At 31.8% G+C, this 17,590-nt stretch overlaps 2 protein-coding genes and 1 pseudogene across 2 annotated transcripts; all 3 read left to right on the top strand.

Annotated features, from left to right (window-relative positions):
- Positions 1-632: 632 nt before the first annotated feature.
- Positions 633-4,798, top strand: LOC112733733 (NADH dehydrogenase [ubiquinone] iron-sulfur protein 1, mitochondrial-like; annotated as a pseudogene).
- Positions 4,799-5,182: 384 nt separating this feature from the next.
- Positions 5,183-7,138, top strand: LOC112733735 (sugar carrier protein C-like). Its single transcript, XM_025782782.2, has 3 exons — positions 5,183-5,641; positions 5,726-6,355; positions 6,462-7,138. Exons 1-3 carry the CDS (start codon positions 5,183-5,185, stop codon positions 6,921-6,923), a joined length of 1,551 nt encoding a protein of 516 aa, XP_025638567.1. The 3' UTR covers positions 6,924-7,138.
- A 98-nt stretch (positions 7,139-7,236) lies between these two features.
- Positions 7,237-9,504, top strand: LOC112733736 (NADH dehydrogenase [ubiquinone] iron-sulfur protein 1, mitochondrial). Its single transcript, XM_025782784.3, has 2 exons — positions 7,237-8,216; positions 8,893-9,504. Exons 1-2 carry the CDS (start codon positions 8,060-8,062, stop codon positions 9,132-9,134), a joined length of 399 nt encoding a protein of 132 aa, XP_025638569.1. The 5' UTR covers positions 7,237-8,059; the 3' UTR covers positions 9,135-9,504.
- The last annotated feature ends 8,086 nt before the right edge of the window (positions 9,505-17,590 follow it).

Here is a 17,590-nt window from a genome sequence, read left to right as displayed (position 1 = left end):
AAAAGATGAGACAGGCCCTCAACGACGGAGTGGTGGCTAGAAGATGAAGAGTGAAGACCTCCTCCTGGTGCCTGGAGAGAAGCTTGAGTGAGATCCGGTTTATTGTCCGGGTAGGGCGGTTTCGGGTCTTTGGGCAGATCAGCCTAGCTGCCATTGGGCCACATCCAAAAAAAAAAAAAAACTGGCGTAGTCACTCACTGCTCACAATTACAAGCATTGGTTGGTGACTAAACGAATGGGCAATGCCCCCAAAAAATGTGGAAAGGAAACTATAAGCGTAAGCAGCATGAAATTGAGAGGCCCATTTGAACAACATTCCACATTCATCATTCATTCACCAACACAATTCGTATACAGACCGGATCAACCCGAATAATAAACCGGAGCATCCCACCATAATTTCTCTTCTTCCCCTTCAACTCCACACACACCAACACTCTCCCCACTCAAATCAATAGACCCAAAGATCAATCGGAGATTCAGATTCCTGCAACGATCCGACAGCACCCCTCAAATCCCACGGGAACGCCGTAACACAATCTAATAGAGAGAGAGAGAGAGAGAGAGAGAGAGAGAGAGAGAGAGAAGAAGAAGAAGAAGAAGAAGAAGAAGAAGAAGGAATCGGAAGAAAAATGGGGCTGGGCTTGTTAGCTTCAAAGGCCATGAGACCCACCTCAAGGCTACCCAATTCTCAAAACCCTAGGAACATCTTCATCCGCACCATTGTCTCCAAGCCCGAGCTGCCCAGGCCCAGGCCCGTCCCCCGGATCTTCCGCCCCGGACCCCCGTTGCCGGCGCTAGGGTACACTTCCCTAACCCGGAGGACGCCATCGAGGTGTTCGTGGATGGGTACCCGGTGAAAATCCCCAAGGGCATGACTGTCCTTCAGGCCTGTGAGGTTGCCGGCGTCGACATTCCCCGCTTCTGTTACCACAGCCGCCTCTCCATTGTCGGTAACTGCCGCATGTGTCTTGTCGAGGTCGGGAAGTCTCCCAAGCCTGTTGCTTCTTGCGCCATGCCTGCTCTTCCTGGTCGGCTTCTTATTCTTCTTCTTTTTCTTTTTGAACGATTAGCTGTTGTAGTTCGTCCTTTTGTTGATTATATGCATAGGATTTCATTTTGGTGTCCCTCTTGTATTGTGATTGCCGGATACGGTTATGACATGTTGGAATTTGATCATGTTCATGATTAGAGGGATTCGGCACATTATGATGATTTCTTTTCTCTTTAATTGATTTCCACTGGCATGTACAAAACTTTGTTATTAACAGTTTATGTCCAAATTTGTGCTTCCTTGAACATATTATGAAGTTTGATCGGGTTACGTTGTTGCCTTGTTGACATGATGTAGTTTGTAGAGGATGGTAATGAAATATCATTTAGCTTTAATCCAGTTATCTTTGGTGCTTTTTTTATTTTATATTTTTTTTAAAAAGAACAAACTTTCAAACCGTTGTTTCTGTGTTTAGTAATTATCCGTGTCAATTGTTAATTTTGCAGATTTCTCACTAGTTCTCCCTTTCTCTCTTTGCACACTGATTTCCCTGTATTGTGTTTCTATAATAGAGAAATTATAAGTTATCATTCGCATTAAGCCGAACACACTAAATGAATACAATGCTTGGATTTTGTTTGGATGGGGTTTTTAACCTTTTATTGATCTGATTCTTGTTAAAGATTTAAGCTAATGAGATATTGATCTGTAGGAATGAAAATTAAGACCGACACTCCTGTTGCAAAGAAAGCTAGAGAAGGAGTGATGGAGTTTTTATTGATGAACCATCCACTAGATTGCCCAATTTGTGATCAAGGTGGGGAATGTGATCTTCAGGATCAGTCAATGGCTTTTGGTTCTGATCGTGGTCGGTTCACTGAAATGAAGAGATCTGTGGTAGATAAGAACCTTGGACCTTTGGTGAAGACCGTGATGACTCATTGCATTCAATGTACAAGGTAAATATTTTGCAAATCTAATTGTGTGAATTTTGGATATAAAGGTGCTATTTCTTTTTGTATCAAAATAAATAAATAAAGGTTCTGTGTAGTGGAAGTCAGGAATGCATTATGTTATACAAGCTATGATTATATTGTTCTAGATAAGTAACTTCCACTTTAATGGTTTATATCATGTTTATTTGTGGAATAATCTTTAAAAAGAATTAAGCATCCCCTTATTCTAAAATGAGTCAGTGGTCGATACCACATTATGGAAGATTTTGAAAAAGATTATGTATTAAACTAATTTACATGGAGTGAAAATTGCCTTCCTTGGAGATATGTTAATCTGATTTTCATTTTGTTCCTGTTTGGGCTGGCTTTGGCTTCTTTTAAGTTGTCTTAAACTAATTTACATGAAGTAAAAATTACCTTCCATTTTATGTTTTCACTTACTCACTTGAATGCTAAATGTTGTGTAAAGCAATGTTATGTGGTTTGCTAAAAGGCTCTTGTGAAATTCCTTCCCCCCCCCCCCCCCCCCAAAACAGGTGTGTTAGGTTTGCAACAGAGGTTGCTGGGATTCAGGATCTTGGCATGTTAGGTCGTGGCAGTGGAGAGGAGACTGGGACATATGTTGAGAAACTTATGACAAGTGAACTTTCTGGAAACGTGATAGATATCTGTCCTGTTGGAGCACTCACGTCGAAACCTTTTGCTTTTAAAGCCCGAAATTAGGAATTGAAGGGAACAGAAAGCATTGATGTTACTGATGCCGTTGGATCCAATATTCGAATTGACAGCAGAGGACCTGAAGTCATGCGTATTCTCCCTCGTCTAAATGAGGTTTGATCTGATGAAAATATTTTACTTAACTGTTTGTGGTTCTTTCTTGTGGTTGCTAAGGCTCCAATTATTTTTGTGGCACTTAAATTTATTTGTTTCTGTAAACAAAAATCATCACTCTGTTGATACACTAAGCTGTTGTTAGTCTGCAGATGTTTAAGGAGCACTTGATCCTCTTGTGGGTGAGATATTGGAGGGACTGTAAGGTTTTAACATGTTAACGTATTTTTGGTGGGGTTGCATTCCCCCATTAGTTTTTCACTCAACAGGATCCTGTGGGGGGGGGGGGGGGAGGAAGGGGAGGGGATGGGAGATTAAGGTGCTTTACCTAGACTCCCTGCATGCCTTATATTGGACCCCACAAACTTTGGCCTGCAAAATTTTTGTTGTTCAACGTATTTTTTCATAGTTCCATGCTTCTTTGTCATTGTTACTGTAGCACCTTTTTTCTTCTGTCTAGAAGGTTCATTTTTATATTTATAGTTTGCCGATATAGTTTATTCTGCATTCCCTTTGCAGGACATAAATGAAGAATGGATTTCAGACAAGACCCGCTTTTGTTATGATGGTTTGAAGAGGCAGAGGTTAAATGAACCTATGATTCGTGGTCCTGATGGACGTTTTAAGTCTGTCAGCTGGGCCGATGCCCTTGCTGTGGTAGCTGAGGTTGCCCACAAAGTTGAACCAGAAGAAATTGTTGGAATAGCTGGCAAACTTTCCGATGCTGAGTCCATGATTGCACTAAAAGATTTTGTAAATAAGATGGGATCAAATAATGTGTGGTGTGAAGGCATTGGTGAAAATACTAGTGCAGATTTGAGATCGGGATATATTATGAATACTAGCATTGCTGGTCTTGAGAATGCAGATGTCTTTCTGTTGGTTGGTACCCAGGTATATCACTAGTCTCTGATTTTAGTGAGTCATTTCTAAATATTCCTTATGTACGTCTTTCTAACTATGCTGATGATCAAATGGTTCTTGTTTTATTCAAATTCCATTTCTTTTTAGTAGTTACCGTGTCCATGCACTTGATTCTATAACTGTTATTTTGGGGTTTATAGGCATGGGTAGGTTTAGAGAATACAAGACTATCAACAACAAAGAATTTTTGTGAAGTATTCTATATTTTTGCTGAGTTCATCTACTATTTACACATTGTGCTTTCTTGGGTGCATTATTTTTTTGTATTTGGTTATCTAATACTATCTTGTGTGTTTAATATCAAATTTGCAGCCAAGGGTGGAAGCTGCTATGGTTAATGCCAGAATACGCACGACTGTCAGAGCAACTCAAGCCAAGGTTGGGTACATCGGTCCTGCTACTGATTTCAACTATGACCACCAACATCTTGGTACTGGCCGTCTGGCCCCCAAACACTACTTGAAATTGCTGAGGGCCACCACCCATTCTCCAAGACTATATCAAATGCCAAAAACCCTGTTATCATTGTTGGTGCTGGAATCTTCGAGAGAAAGGACCAGGATGCAATTTTTGCAGCTATTGAAACCATTGCAAAACAAAGGAAGGTTGTCAGACCTGATTGGAACGGCCTTAATGTATTACTTCTTCATGCTGCCCAGGCTGCTGCACTTGACCTTGGACTTGTGCCTCAATCTGAAAAAAGTCTCGAGTCTGCAAAATTTGTATATTTGATGGGTGCCGATGATATAAACTTGGACAAGATCCCAGCTGATTCTTTTGTTGTTTATCAAGGTCACCATGGTGACAAGAGTGTTTATCGTGCCAACATCATTTTGCCAGCTGCAGCATTCAGTGAGAAGGAAGGAACCTATGAAAATACTGAAGGATGCACTCAACAAACTCTGCCTGCAGTTCCAACAGTGGTGACTCCAGGGATGATTGGAAGATAATTCGGGCTCTGTCTGAGGTGTCTGGAATCGATTTGCCCTATGATTCAGTTGGTGCTGTTCGTGCTCGAATCAAGATTGTAGCCCCAAACCTACTGCGCCAAGATGAGAGAGAACCAGCTACATATATTACAAATTTTTTTTAAACAGGTGCGCACAATCACACTTCCTCAAACAACAAAAGAATTATAATTATAATTATATATAGATGAAAACTCAGATCCACTGTACCTGAGTTTTCACCTTATATATAAAAAGATAAATAAGAGATGAAAATAGATTATTTAAAATTCAAAAATCAAAATATATGATTTTGAAAAAGATTTGATGCTAACTGAATAACCGAAGATAGATATTTAAATTTAAATTTTAAACACTTGGATAAGCTTCATCCGCAAAGTAATTCAGCTACAAAGATAATTAATCGGTTAGATAAACTTCATCCGCTAAGTAATTCAACTATAAATAAGAGCTATTCTTGTTTAGTGTTCATCTGTTTTAACTGATTGCTTGTGTTGGCTAATACGATAATGGCAGGTGGTTTCATAGAGAAGGGGTCTTCCGAAAAGAACTATCCCGGAAAACTCACTTTCAGAGTCTTCATAACATGTGTCACCGCTGCATTTGGAGGTCTTATCTTTGGATATGACTTAGGCATTTCAGGTGGAGTCACCTCCATGGATCCTTTTTTGAAGAAATTCTTCCCTGATGTGTACGCAAAGGAGCACAACATTAAGCCCACTGATAACCAATATTGTAAATTTGATAGCCAAGTGCTCACACTCTTCACTTCCTCTCTCTATTTGGCTGCTCTTGTGGCCTCAATCTTTGCATCCAAGGTCACTCGAGCCTTCGGTAGGCGCCTCACCATGATCTCTGGCGGTGTTCTCTTTCTCGCCGGTGCAGCTTTGAACGGCTTCGCCCAGCAAGTTTGGATGCTTATTGTTGGCCGCATGTTGCTAGGTTTTGGAATCGGATGCGCCAATCAGGTACTACTAATAATAATAATAATTATCTGTATGATGTTTCTTGCTAATTCATAATAATCATTACATGTTTTTATTCGTTGATAGTCTGTGCCGATCTACGTATCCGAGGTTGCTCCATACAAATACAGAGGAGCACTTAACATGTTGTTTCAATTGGCAATCACCATTGGCATTTTTGTTGCCAATATTCTGAACTACCTTTTTGCCAAGATGGAGAACGGCGAAGGGTGGCGCTATAGCTTAGGTTTGGCAGGAGTCCCTGCAATAATGATCATCATCGGTGCAATGTTTCTTCCTGACTCACCAAACTCGTTGATCGAGCGTGGACAAGCTGAGAAGGCCAAGGAGGAACTAATCAAGATTCGTGGAACCAATGATGTTGACGAGGAGTTTAAGGATCTTGTTGCTGCCAGTGAAGCCTCCAAACAGGTCAAGCATCCTTGGTCTTCTTTGCTCAAAAGTGAGTACAGGCCTCACCTCACCATGGCCATAGCCATTCCCTTCTTCCAACAACTCACTGGCATGAATGTCATCACATTCTATGCTCCTGTTTTGTTCAAAACTATTGGCTTTGGTGGAACTGCTTCCCTTATGTCTGCCATGATTACCGGAGGTTGTAACGCCCTTGCCACCCTTGTTTCCATCTTTACCGTTGACAAGGTTGGCAGACGAAAGCTTTTTCTCGAAGGTGGTGCTCAAATGTTTATCTGTCAGGTATATTAGTTACATGTGATTCATCAACTAAAATAAAAATTTCATTATTAATATTATTGTTGGTATATATATAAGTTTAATTTGTTGTGTATGTGTGTATGTATAGCTTGTGATCGCAGCTGCAATAGGTAGCAAATTTGGAACAGATGGAAACCCTGGAGTTCTTCCCAAGTGGTTTGCCTTAACTGTTGTGGTATTCATATGTATCTACGTGGCGGGATTTGCATGGTCGTGGGGTCCACTAGGATGGTTGGTACCCAGTGAAATATTCCCGCTTGAAGTTCGATCGGCGGCTCAGAGCGTCAACGTTTCAGTTAATATGATCTTCACCTTTGCCATTGCCCAAGTTTTCACTGCGATGTTGTGCCATATGAAGTTCGGGCTCTTCATCTTCTTTGCATTCTTTGTGATTGTTATGAGTATCTTTATCTACAAGCTCTTGCCAGAGACAAAGGGTGTTCCCATTGAAGAAATTTCTCTTGTGTGGGAGAATCATCCATATTGGAACAAATTCGTCAAGTCCTCTGCTCAAAAGAACAAAATTGCTGCTCCAGATTCTCAAGTTTAGGATTGCATAAATATTCTTTAAGATCTTATACAAAAAAATGAAAATAATGATTAATTAAATAGTATGTCTTTTTTTTTTTTTATTAAAGATAGGAGACTCGAACCTGTTAATTGAGTATGTGGAGATTATGCCATTCGAACTATAATTAATTGGCTAAATAGTATGTCTATTATCTATTATTTTTAATTAATCAATTAAATAGTATAATTATCATCTATCATTTTCAATTAATTATTGCAATTAGTATATATTCACTATTTATTTATTACTCATTTAAAATTATATAAAAAAATCAATGATCAATTGAATTCGCATTGATGAAGAGTGAAGACCTCCTCCTAGTGCCTGGAGAGAAGCTTGAGTGAGATCCGGTTTATTGTCCGGGTAGGGCGGTTTCGGGTCTTTGGGCAGATCAGCCTAGCTGCCATTGGGCCACATCCAAAAAAAAACACTGGCGTAGTCACTCACTGCTCACAATCACAAGCATAGGTCGGTGACTGAACGAATGGGCAATGCTCCCAAAAAATGTGGAGAGGAAACTATAAGCGTAAGCAGCATGAAATTGAGAGGCCCATTTGAACAACATTCTACATTCATCATTTCATTCACCAACACCATTCGTATACAGACCGTATCAACCCGAATAATAAACCGGAGCAACCCACCATAATTTCTCTTCTTCCCCTTCAACTCCACACACACCAACACTCTCCCCACTCAAATCAATAGACCCAAAGATCAATCGGAGATTCAGATTCCTGCAACGATCCGACAGCACCCCTCAAATCCCACGGGATCGCCGTAACACAATCTCATAGATAGAGAGAGAGAGAGAGAGAGGAAGAAGAAGAAGAAGAAGAAGAAGGAATCGGAAGAAAAATGGGGCTGGGCTTGTTATCTTCAAAGGCCATGAGACCCACCTCAAGGCTACTCAATTCTCAAAACCCTAGGAACATCTTCATCCGCACCATTGTCTCCAAGCCCGAGCTCCAAAAGCCCGAGCTGCCCAGGCCCAGGCCCGTCCCCCGGATCTTCCGCCCCGGTTCCCCGTTGCCGGCGCTAGGGTACACTTCCCTAACCCGGAGGACGCCATCGAGGTGTTCGTGGATGGGTACCCGGTGAAAATCCCCAAGGGCATGACTGTCCTTCAGGCCTGCGAGGTTGCCGGAGTCGACATTCCCCGCTTCTGTTACCACAGCCGCCTCTCCATTGTCGGTAACTGCCGCATGTGTCTTGTCGAGGTCGGGAAGTCTCCCAAGCCTGTTGCTTCTTGCGCCATGCCTGCTCTTCCTGGTCGGCTTCTTATTCTTCTTCTTTTTCTTTTTGAACGATTAGCTGTTGTAGTTCGTCCTTTTGTTGATTATATGCATAGGATTTCATTTTGGTGTCCCTCTTGTATTGTGATTGCCGGATACGGTTATGACATGTTGGAATTTGATCATGTTCATGATTAGAGGGATTCGGCACATTATGATGATTTCTTTTTTCTTTAATTGATTTCCACTGGCATGTACAAAACTTTGTTATTAACAGTTTATGTCCAAATTTGTGCTTCCTTGAACATATTATGAAGTTTGATCGGGTTACGTTGTTGCCTTGTTGACATGATGTAATTTGTAGAGGATGGTAATGAAATATCATTTAGCTTTAATCCAGTTATCTTTGGTGCTTTTTTTTATTTTATATTTTTTTTAAAAAGAACAAACTTTCAAACCGTTGTTTCTGTGTTTAGTAATTATCCGTGTCAATTGTTAATTTTGCAGATTTCTCACTAGTTCTCCCTTTCTCTCTTTGCACACTGATTTCCCTGTATTGTGTTTCTATAATAGAGAAATTATAAGTTATCATTCGCATTAAGCCGAACACACTAAATGAATACAATGCTTGGATTTTGTTTGGATGGGGTTTTTAACCTTTTATTGATCTGATTCTTGTTAAAGATTTAAGCTAATGAGATATTGATCTGTAGGAATGAAAATTAAGACCGACACACCTGTTGCAAAGAAAGCTAGAGAAGGAGTGATGGAGTTTTTATTGATGAACCATCCACTAGATTGCCCAATTTGTGATCAAGGTGGGGAATGTGATCTTCAGGATCAGTCAATGGCTTTTGGTTCTAATCGTGGTCGGTTCACTGAAATGAAGAGATCTGTGGTAGATAAGAACCTTGGACCTTTGGTGAAGACTGTGATGACTCGTTGCATTCAATGAGTAATCTGAAATCTCAGGTCCAAGCTGTTTTAAAGAAATCTGTTCATTCAGTTCCTCCCTTCATTTCGCTTAAAGATGATCAAAGGGAGAAAGCTGGAACCAGCAAGCGGGTAAATAAGAGAAAGGTAACCCCTGCCAGAGCTCCCTTCTTCTAAAGGCCTCCGGTTATGTAATAATCAAGGAAGTTGCTCTATTTCTTATGTAAAGAGATTCTTTATCATCTGAATTTTTGTCTTTGGTGGCTTCTACTTTTTGATTATCATATGACTATGCATGAGGTTACTTCAAACTTTATGACATTCTGGCTAAGTTGCTGTTTGTGGTTTTATGACATTCTACTTTTTGTTGGGTGGATTGCAGATCCATGATATGTTTTTTGTGTGTTAAGATTATAAATGTACAATACATGCATATTTTTTTTAATTTTATCTAAGTAAATTATTCTTAATCACGTTACTTTCATTTTAAATAAATTTATTTTTTATTAAGACTTAAAAGTGCTCAAATTCAAGATTTCACATTTGCGAAAAAATCAAGTCATAGGTCTAGTACTCTAGTTCATATCTGTGCTTAAACCATCTACATGTGTTTAAAGTTTAAAACATCGTTTCTACCTATAATATCCCTAATACAGTTCCATACTTCCATCATTTGGAGCAATGGACACTCATCATATATGGCATTATGGCAAGATTGTACCGATATTTCTGGTTCTGTATACAATAAGGAAGACATTCTAAATGTCATTTTCAAAATTGAAAAACCAACTAAACATATGGTCCTTCCAGCATTAACTGTTGTAGACTGTATAGTCTGTAGTAATCGTATTGCCATGCTTATGCTTGTTTTTTAGTGAAGGCTTTATGTTTAGCCTAAGGTATTAAGTAGTCTCTTGTTTAATTTATCATTTTCCTAACTCGTTGCTTCAATACAATTAAATGGTGTCTAGTTTTATATTGACATATCATTACATTGTGACATTGAGGGGACAATTTATAATAAGATTTCGTTATAATTTAAAATTGGATTGTTCAAATCTTAGTTCCTCTTCACTTTAAGTAATTGCTTTACCATATAAAATCATCGTTAGGTCATCTTTCTTTATATATATATATATATATTGGTGAATTCTACTGAACCCTCTTTAAAATAACGTGTAAGTTATCCTTCATGATGTGTTACATTCTAATTGGTCATTATCTTAACCATAGTTGGGTTATTTTATAATTTATTATTAGATGAGTAATGATATAATTTCTTAAAATATCAAAACCTCACTACCGTTAATTGAAACACTTTTTCACTCTTCCATTCTTTCTTCATCACGTAGCTTCGATCCTTCTAAGCATCGCCATGTCCGTCATAACAAAAAACGCCGAAGTTCGTCATCTACTATCTTCTCACACAATCTCTCTTTTCAATGCATCATCTCTTAAACGACGACGTCGTTGAATTTCCATAATTAGTAATGTTGTCGTCCTTCTCAATATAGCCAACGTCAACTTGTTGCTATCTCCTGTCCTCACTCGATGCCTCTTCTGCCGTAGATCACTCCTTACCAACATAAGTAATAGTTAGTCTAATTATTAAATTTTTTCATTAAAAAAATATATCTTTATTTAATTACACGATGGAACATATATTCATATGTAAAATATAATATAATAAAATAAATTTATTCAGAGTACTTAAAGTATAATTAAAATCAGGAATATATAAATATAATAATAAAATTCGTACTCTAAACAAGCAAATATATCTTTTATCATACATAAATTATTTAAAAAAATAAATAAATTGTTAAAATTAATAACACAAATTTAAAAGGATAAAATCCAACTTTTTATAAGTCTTTTTTTATAGAATTTTTATTCTTTTAATTTTTAATTTATTCGTACTTTATTATTTAATTAATGATTAAACCAATTATTTTTATGAGAAATTATTTTTGTATTATCTTAAAGAATAGACCAATATAACAGTTTAAAAAATAATGTAAAAATGATATTTTAAATAAAAAATAGTTAATATTAAAATTTTTAAATAAAAAAATAAATTGGATAGATATTTAAGAAATAAATATGCCTAAAATAAATAAAACAAACAAAAATAATTCTCTATTCTCAATAGTACTCCCATTTTGTGTGTTTTATTTATTTTAGATATATATTTTATATTTATCTCTTAAATATTTATATAATTTATTTTTATATTTAAAAAATTTGATATTAAATATTTTTTATTTAAAATATCATTTTTAAATTATTTTTTAGATTGTTATATTGGTCTCTTTTCTAAAATAATACAAAAAATAATTTCTCATCAAAATAATTTGTTTAATTATTAATTAAATAATAAAGTACTAATAAATTAAACATTAAAAAAATAAAAATACTATAAAAAATACGATAAAAAAATTGGATTTTCTCATTTTAAATTTGTGTTATTAATTTTAATAATATATTCATTTTTTAAATAATTTATGTATGATAAAAATAGGTTTACTTATTTAGAGTATAAATTTTATTATTATATTTGTATGTTTATGATTTTAATTATACATTTAAGTAGTCTGAGTAGATTTATTTTATTATATTATATTTTACATATCATATGTTCCATCATATAATTAAATAAAGATATTTTTTAATAAAAAAAATTTAATAACCAAACTAATTAACTAACTATTAATTGTGTTGGTAAAGAGTGATCCACGGCATGAAGAGTGAGTGAGAGGACAGATAGCTATGACGTCGATGCTGAAAGGACGGCGAAGTTATGGCCGATGGGAATTTAACGACGTCGTTAAGGGAGATGATGCACGGAAGGAAAGAGAGATTGCGTGAGAGGACAGTAGATCGCGACCACGTCGGAGCTTCTTATGGCAATGCTTGAAATGACCGTAGCTACGTGATGAAGAAAAAATGGAGGAGTGGAAAGGTGCTTCGATTAACAGGACTGTGGAGTTTTGATATTTTAAGAAATGATATCATTACCCATCTTAAATAATAAATTACAAAATAACTTAACTATGGTTAAGATAATGACCAATTAAAATATGACACCTCATGAAGGATAACTTACATATTATTTTAAAGAGGGTTGAATAGAATTCGCCAAAAGTTTAATGAATAAAAGGAAAAATTGTTTTAACATTATTATATATCCTATTTTATTTTATACCTCTTTTTCTCAAATTAAAGTTTATTGTTGACTTTATTTTATTTTTGTAATTAGATTATATTTATTTATTATATTTTCAAAATATAAATCCAACAAATATATATAGTTAAAGTCGACTAAATAATATTCGTATGGTCGTCAACATAAGATTGTCATAAAAAAGAATGTTGATTATTATCATGAGAAATTGAAGGAAGAAAACAAGGTTATTATTACTATTACTTGTAGTATTATGCTGTTGGAAATAAGGCCGAAAGTGAATTGAGTTGGATCGAGTTAGACCAAATTCAGGTTCGATTTATGAAAATTGAGCTTGGCTCATTAACAATTGAGTTTATTTTTTAAGTTTAAACTTGACTCATCTAAAATTCATGAACCGGTTCGATCTCACGAACTAACTTAAATCATGAACATAATCTATAATTTTATATTAATAAATTATAATTTATACTAAAAAATATAATTTATTATTGTATATCTATTAATTATAAATTTTTTATTTATATCATACATCAAAATTATATAAAAAATAATTATAAAATTTTAAATAAGAACACTAATATATATACAATTATATGGTGAAAACTCAGGTGAAGTCGACTTCACGTGAAGTTTATATCTGAGAGCTGTTAGATGAAAATTTAGTCAAATCAGTCAAATCATCTGACGGCTCTCAAATATCAACTTCACGTGAAGTCGACTGCACATGAGTTTTCACCAAAATTATATACTATTATTTTATATGTATATATATAATATTAAAAATATAAATTATATATATATAAAAAATATATGTATTAACATATATATAATGGAATCAGTTTATGAATTAATAATGAGCTGAACTAATTTAAATTTAAATTTGATTCATTTAATTTATGAGTTCAATTTTAAGTTTAAATTTGATTCATCAGCTCACAATCAATTTATCAAATTATTAATGAATAGAGTTAATTAGAACTGACTCATAAACTCACTTGGTTCACTTTTTCCGTTTTAAAAATAATCATCATCTATGCCTATGGTTCAGTTTCCAAAGCTACATAATGGATTTGAATCCGCGACTCGGATCCTTTCCACGTACATTTTATATTTTTCTATTTATTTTATGTAAACTCTTTTAGTCTCTACTCTCTAGCGATTTATTTATAATTTAATATAAGTATAAATTGCGATAATTTGTGATAGTTTAGGTATACATTTTAAAATTTTTATACCCCATAGAGATTTATATCATTAATTTTTTTTTTTCAGAAGACCCCTTCTTTATGAAACCACTTGCTATTATTGTATTAGCTAACACAAGCAATCAATCAAAATAGGTAAACATTAAAGAAGAATAGCTCTTATTTTATAGTTGAATTACTTAGCAGATAAAGCTTATCCAACTGATTAAATATCTATCTTCGATTATTCGGTTATCATCAAATCTTTTTTAAATCATATATTTTGATTTGATTTTTGAATTTTGAATTATCTATTTTCATCTTCTATTTATCTATTTATATATAATTATAATTATAATTCTTTTGTTCCTTGAAGAATTGTGATTGTGCGCACTTGTTTAATTTGGATAAACACCCGTACGTAGGATTATTATTATTATTATTTCATATTTTTTTATGTTATTTACTTATTTTGAAGTTGTTAAATTATTATTATTTAGAAAATGTTAGTAATTATATTTTATTAATTAAAGAAATTAAAAAATTAGACAAATTACATAAATAAATAAAATAGAACTAAAAATTACTCGATTACAACTTTTGAATAATAGGTACATTTTTATTCTAAACTTATTTGATGTAAACCGCTTTTGTTTTGAGGTATAAAAAATTAGAAACTGATACTAAAATTTCAGTTTTTGTTTCTAAAATTTTAGTATTTGAGTATCTTAAAAAGTAGAGACTCAGAATACTAAAATTTTTTAAGATATAGACTAAAACTTTAATAAAATTTTTTACTTAAAATATCCTCATTTCAATTAATTAATTTTAACTTTATTTTTTTTATAAATTAAATTAGAACTTCATTCTTATTTCAATATCTATCTCCTACATTATACCAAATACAACACTGAGACTTATTTCAATCTCTGTCTCTCAGTTTCAATTTCTAAATCTTAATCTTTCAATTTCTGTCTCTCTTCTAAACACTACCTAAACATCTCAATTTATTCATATCTATTATTTCATTTCGTGTAGCTTTGGAAACTGAACTATAAGCATAACTGATGATTATTTCCAACAACATAACACTACATAGTAATAGTCATAATAACCTTATTTTCTTCCTTCAATTTTTTATGATAATTATCAATCTCCTTTTTTATTACAATCTTATATAGATGGGCATATGAATATTTAGTTGACTTTAACTATATATTTTTGTTGGATTTATATTTTAAAAATATAATAAATAAATATAATCTAATTATGAAAATAAAATAAAATCAATCAATAAACTTTAATTTTGTTAGAATATATTAGGATGAATAAGTTTTTATTAGAATTATTTAGCATATTTGAATATTTATTATAGGATATTATATTTTTATTATTTCGATTTTCTTAATACTTATAAATACTTTTTTATATTGTATCATTCTACACAATTTAAATAGATACAAACCTTTTTTTTACTATTTTTTCTTATTTTCTAACAAATTTGATAAAAAGAGATATAAAATAAAGTATGATGTACAATGATGTTAAAACAATTTTTCTTATCCATTAATTTTTTTTATTCAGTTTAATTTGATTATAAAAATAAAAAACATTAATAAACTCAACTATATATATTCTAATTACAAAAATTAAATATTTTTATTTTTGGAAGACAAAAGATTAAAAATAAAAAAAATTAATTATTTTAATTTCACCTCTTATAAAAAAACATTAGATAATAAAATTTTGTCTTATATTTATAAAAGTCAACATAAAAAATCAAATAGGCTTATCAAGTTTATATACATTTGTTTATTTTATTAGAAAATTAAAAAAAAATCGAATAAAACTGATATTAATTTTATTCAAAATATATAGTTGAGTTTTTATTCAAATTAAAGTCAGATAATTAAATTGAATCACAAACACTGCCCAATGTAAACTGAGTTTAATTTAATAAATTTGATCTCGTAACAAAAAATTTAATGAATAAAAAGAAAAATTATTTTAAACTTATTATACATCTTACTTTATTTTATATTTCTTTTTCTCAAATTAAAATTTATTGGTTGACTTTATTTTATTTTCATAATTAGATTATATTTATTTATTTATTATATTTTCAAAATATAAATCAAACAAAAATATATAGTTAAAGTCGACTACATATTCATATGGTCGTCAATATAAGATTGTCATAAAAAAGAATGTTAATTATTATCATGAGAAATTGAAGGAAGAAAATAAGGTTATTATTTCTATTACTTATAGTATTATGTTGTTGAAAATAACATCATCTATTAATCAAAAAAAAAAAAATCATCATCTATGCCCATGGTTCAGTTTCCAAAGCTACATGGATGTGAATCCCCGACTCCCTTACACGTAGTTTTTTATTTTGCTATTTATTTTATGTAAAAACTCTTTTAGTCTCTAACAATTTATTTACAATTTAATATAAGTATAAATTACGATAATTTGTAATAGTTTATGTATAAATTTTAAAATATTTATATTCTATAATAATTTATATAATTAAAATAAGTTTTAATATATGTTTTAAATATTCGTAATATGAAGAATTTAAGTATTATTTAAAAGATATTAATTTATATTTTTAGAATATTTTAATTTAATTTGATGTATTTTTATTTTGATTATTTAATTACTAGATTGGGCTTTATAATTGTGAGTTTAGAGTTTTTTTATATTTTAACATAATAAGAGATTATAAATATCTCATAAACAAAGGTAGTCGTAGTATAGAATGATTTAGAGGTTTAAATTTTTTTTTTGTTTCGTAATGAAACCATTGTGCAAACAATTGAGGTTAAAGAGTCTCTCTTGTTGCATGAAGGAATTGGATAGAAGATTGAGGAGTTATGGCGTTGACAAGTTAGGTTGAGGAATCCTTTCTTGTTGTGTCAAGAAATTGGGTAGAGAATAAAATAATTCTCTTTGTACTCAATTTCAATATATCCTTTTTGTTTTTATTTAAATTTTAATTTATCTTTTTTTATTTTGTTTGAATCTTTATCTTTTTGTTTATCTTTTATTTCTTTATCAAGTTCAAAAAATATAATCATTATCCAAATATTATAATTGAGTAATTTTAAATTCTACTTTATTTATTTATGTAATTTACTTTAAAAAAGGATAAATAATTGTATATTATCAATTAAATTTTAAATATTTAAAATACCCATATATTTAAAAAGTTTTTGCTTTTTATAATAATTTTAAATTTAAAAATTATAAATTCAAATTATTTTATGATTTCAAATATATTAAAATTAAGACACTTATCTTAGAAAATAAAAATTATACAATTAATTTATGATTTGGATTTCATTCAAATCAATTTATTCTTATAAATTAAAAATTCAGATATAAATAATTTTATGTAAAATTAATAATTAAAAATTATTAGATAATAATTTTATTAAATTTATTAAATTATTTAATAACTTTTAATTATTAATTTTATAGGAACTTAATTGTAGTTGGTTCCATACTTTCTCCTAATTCTGAAGTATAGGTGCTGGTTAATTAGCTGGCAAGTGCTTGTTACAAATTACACTATGCTCCCTCAAAATATTCATGTTTGGAGAAAAGAATGGCAAATAATAGCAAATTAGTAACATTAATTTTTTTCTACTTGTTTTGTTAAATAATAATGAATGAAATAGTTTATCAAGGGTAATTTATGTATTTAAATAAACTTTCAAAATAAATTACGTAAATATAATAATTGACATTCTTTATATGCGTGCATTTTTTTAAATTATGTAAATCACGCATTGGCTAATTATATACCATTTCAGTCGAACAGAAATCGCTCTTATACGTATAGCGGTTTATAATAAAAAAAAATGAAGAAAAAACTGCTACAAACAGAAAATATCAAGCGGCTAAAATAGCTTTGAGTTGCAGCAAATTAAGTGAAGTTTGGTTTGAGAAGGAAAAAATAATAATTTATTTATTTATAAGAGATAACAATATTTTTTCACTTTTTTTAACAAATTTATATAAAATATAATACAAAAAAATCATATAAAAAATGATATTATCAATGCAAATTCAATTGATCATTGATTTTTTATATAT

The sequence above is a fragment of the Arachis hypogaea genome, chromosome 13 (genome assembly GCF_003086295.3).
Source record: "Arachis hypogaea cultivar Tifrunner chromosome 13, arahy.Tifrunner.gnm2.J5K5, whole genome shotgun sequence".
In the NCBI taxonomy this organism is placed as follows: Eukaryota; Viridiplantae; Streptophyta; class Magnoliopsida; order Fabales; family Fabaceae; genus Arachis; species Arachis hypogaea.
This window is presented reverse-complemented; position numbering and strand designations above follow the sequence as displayed.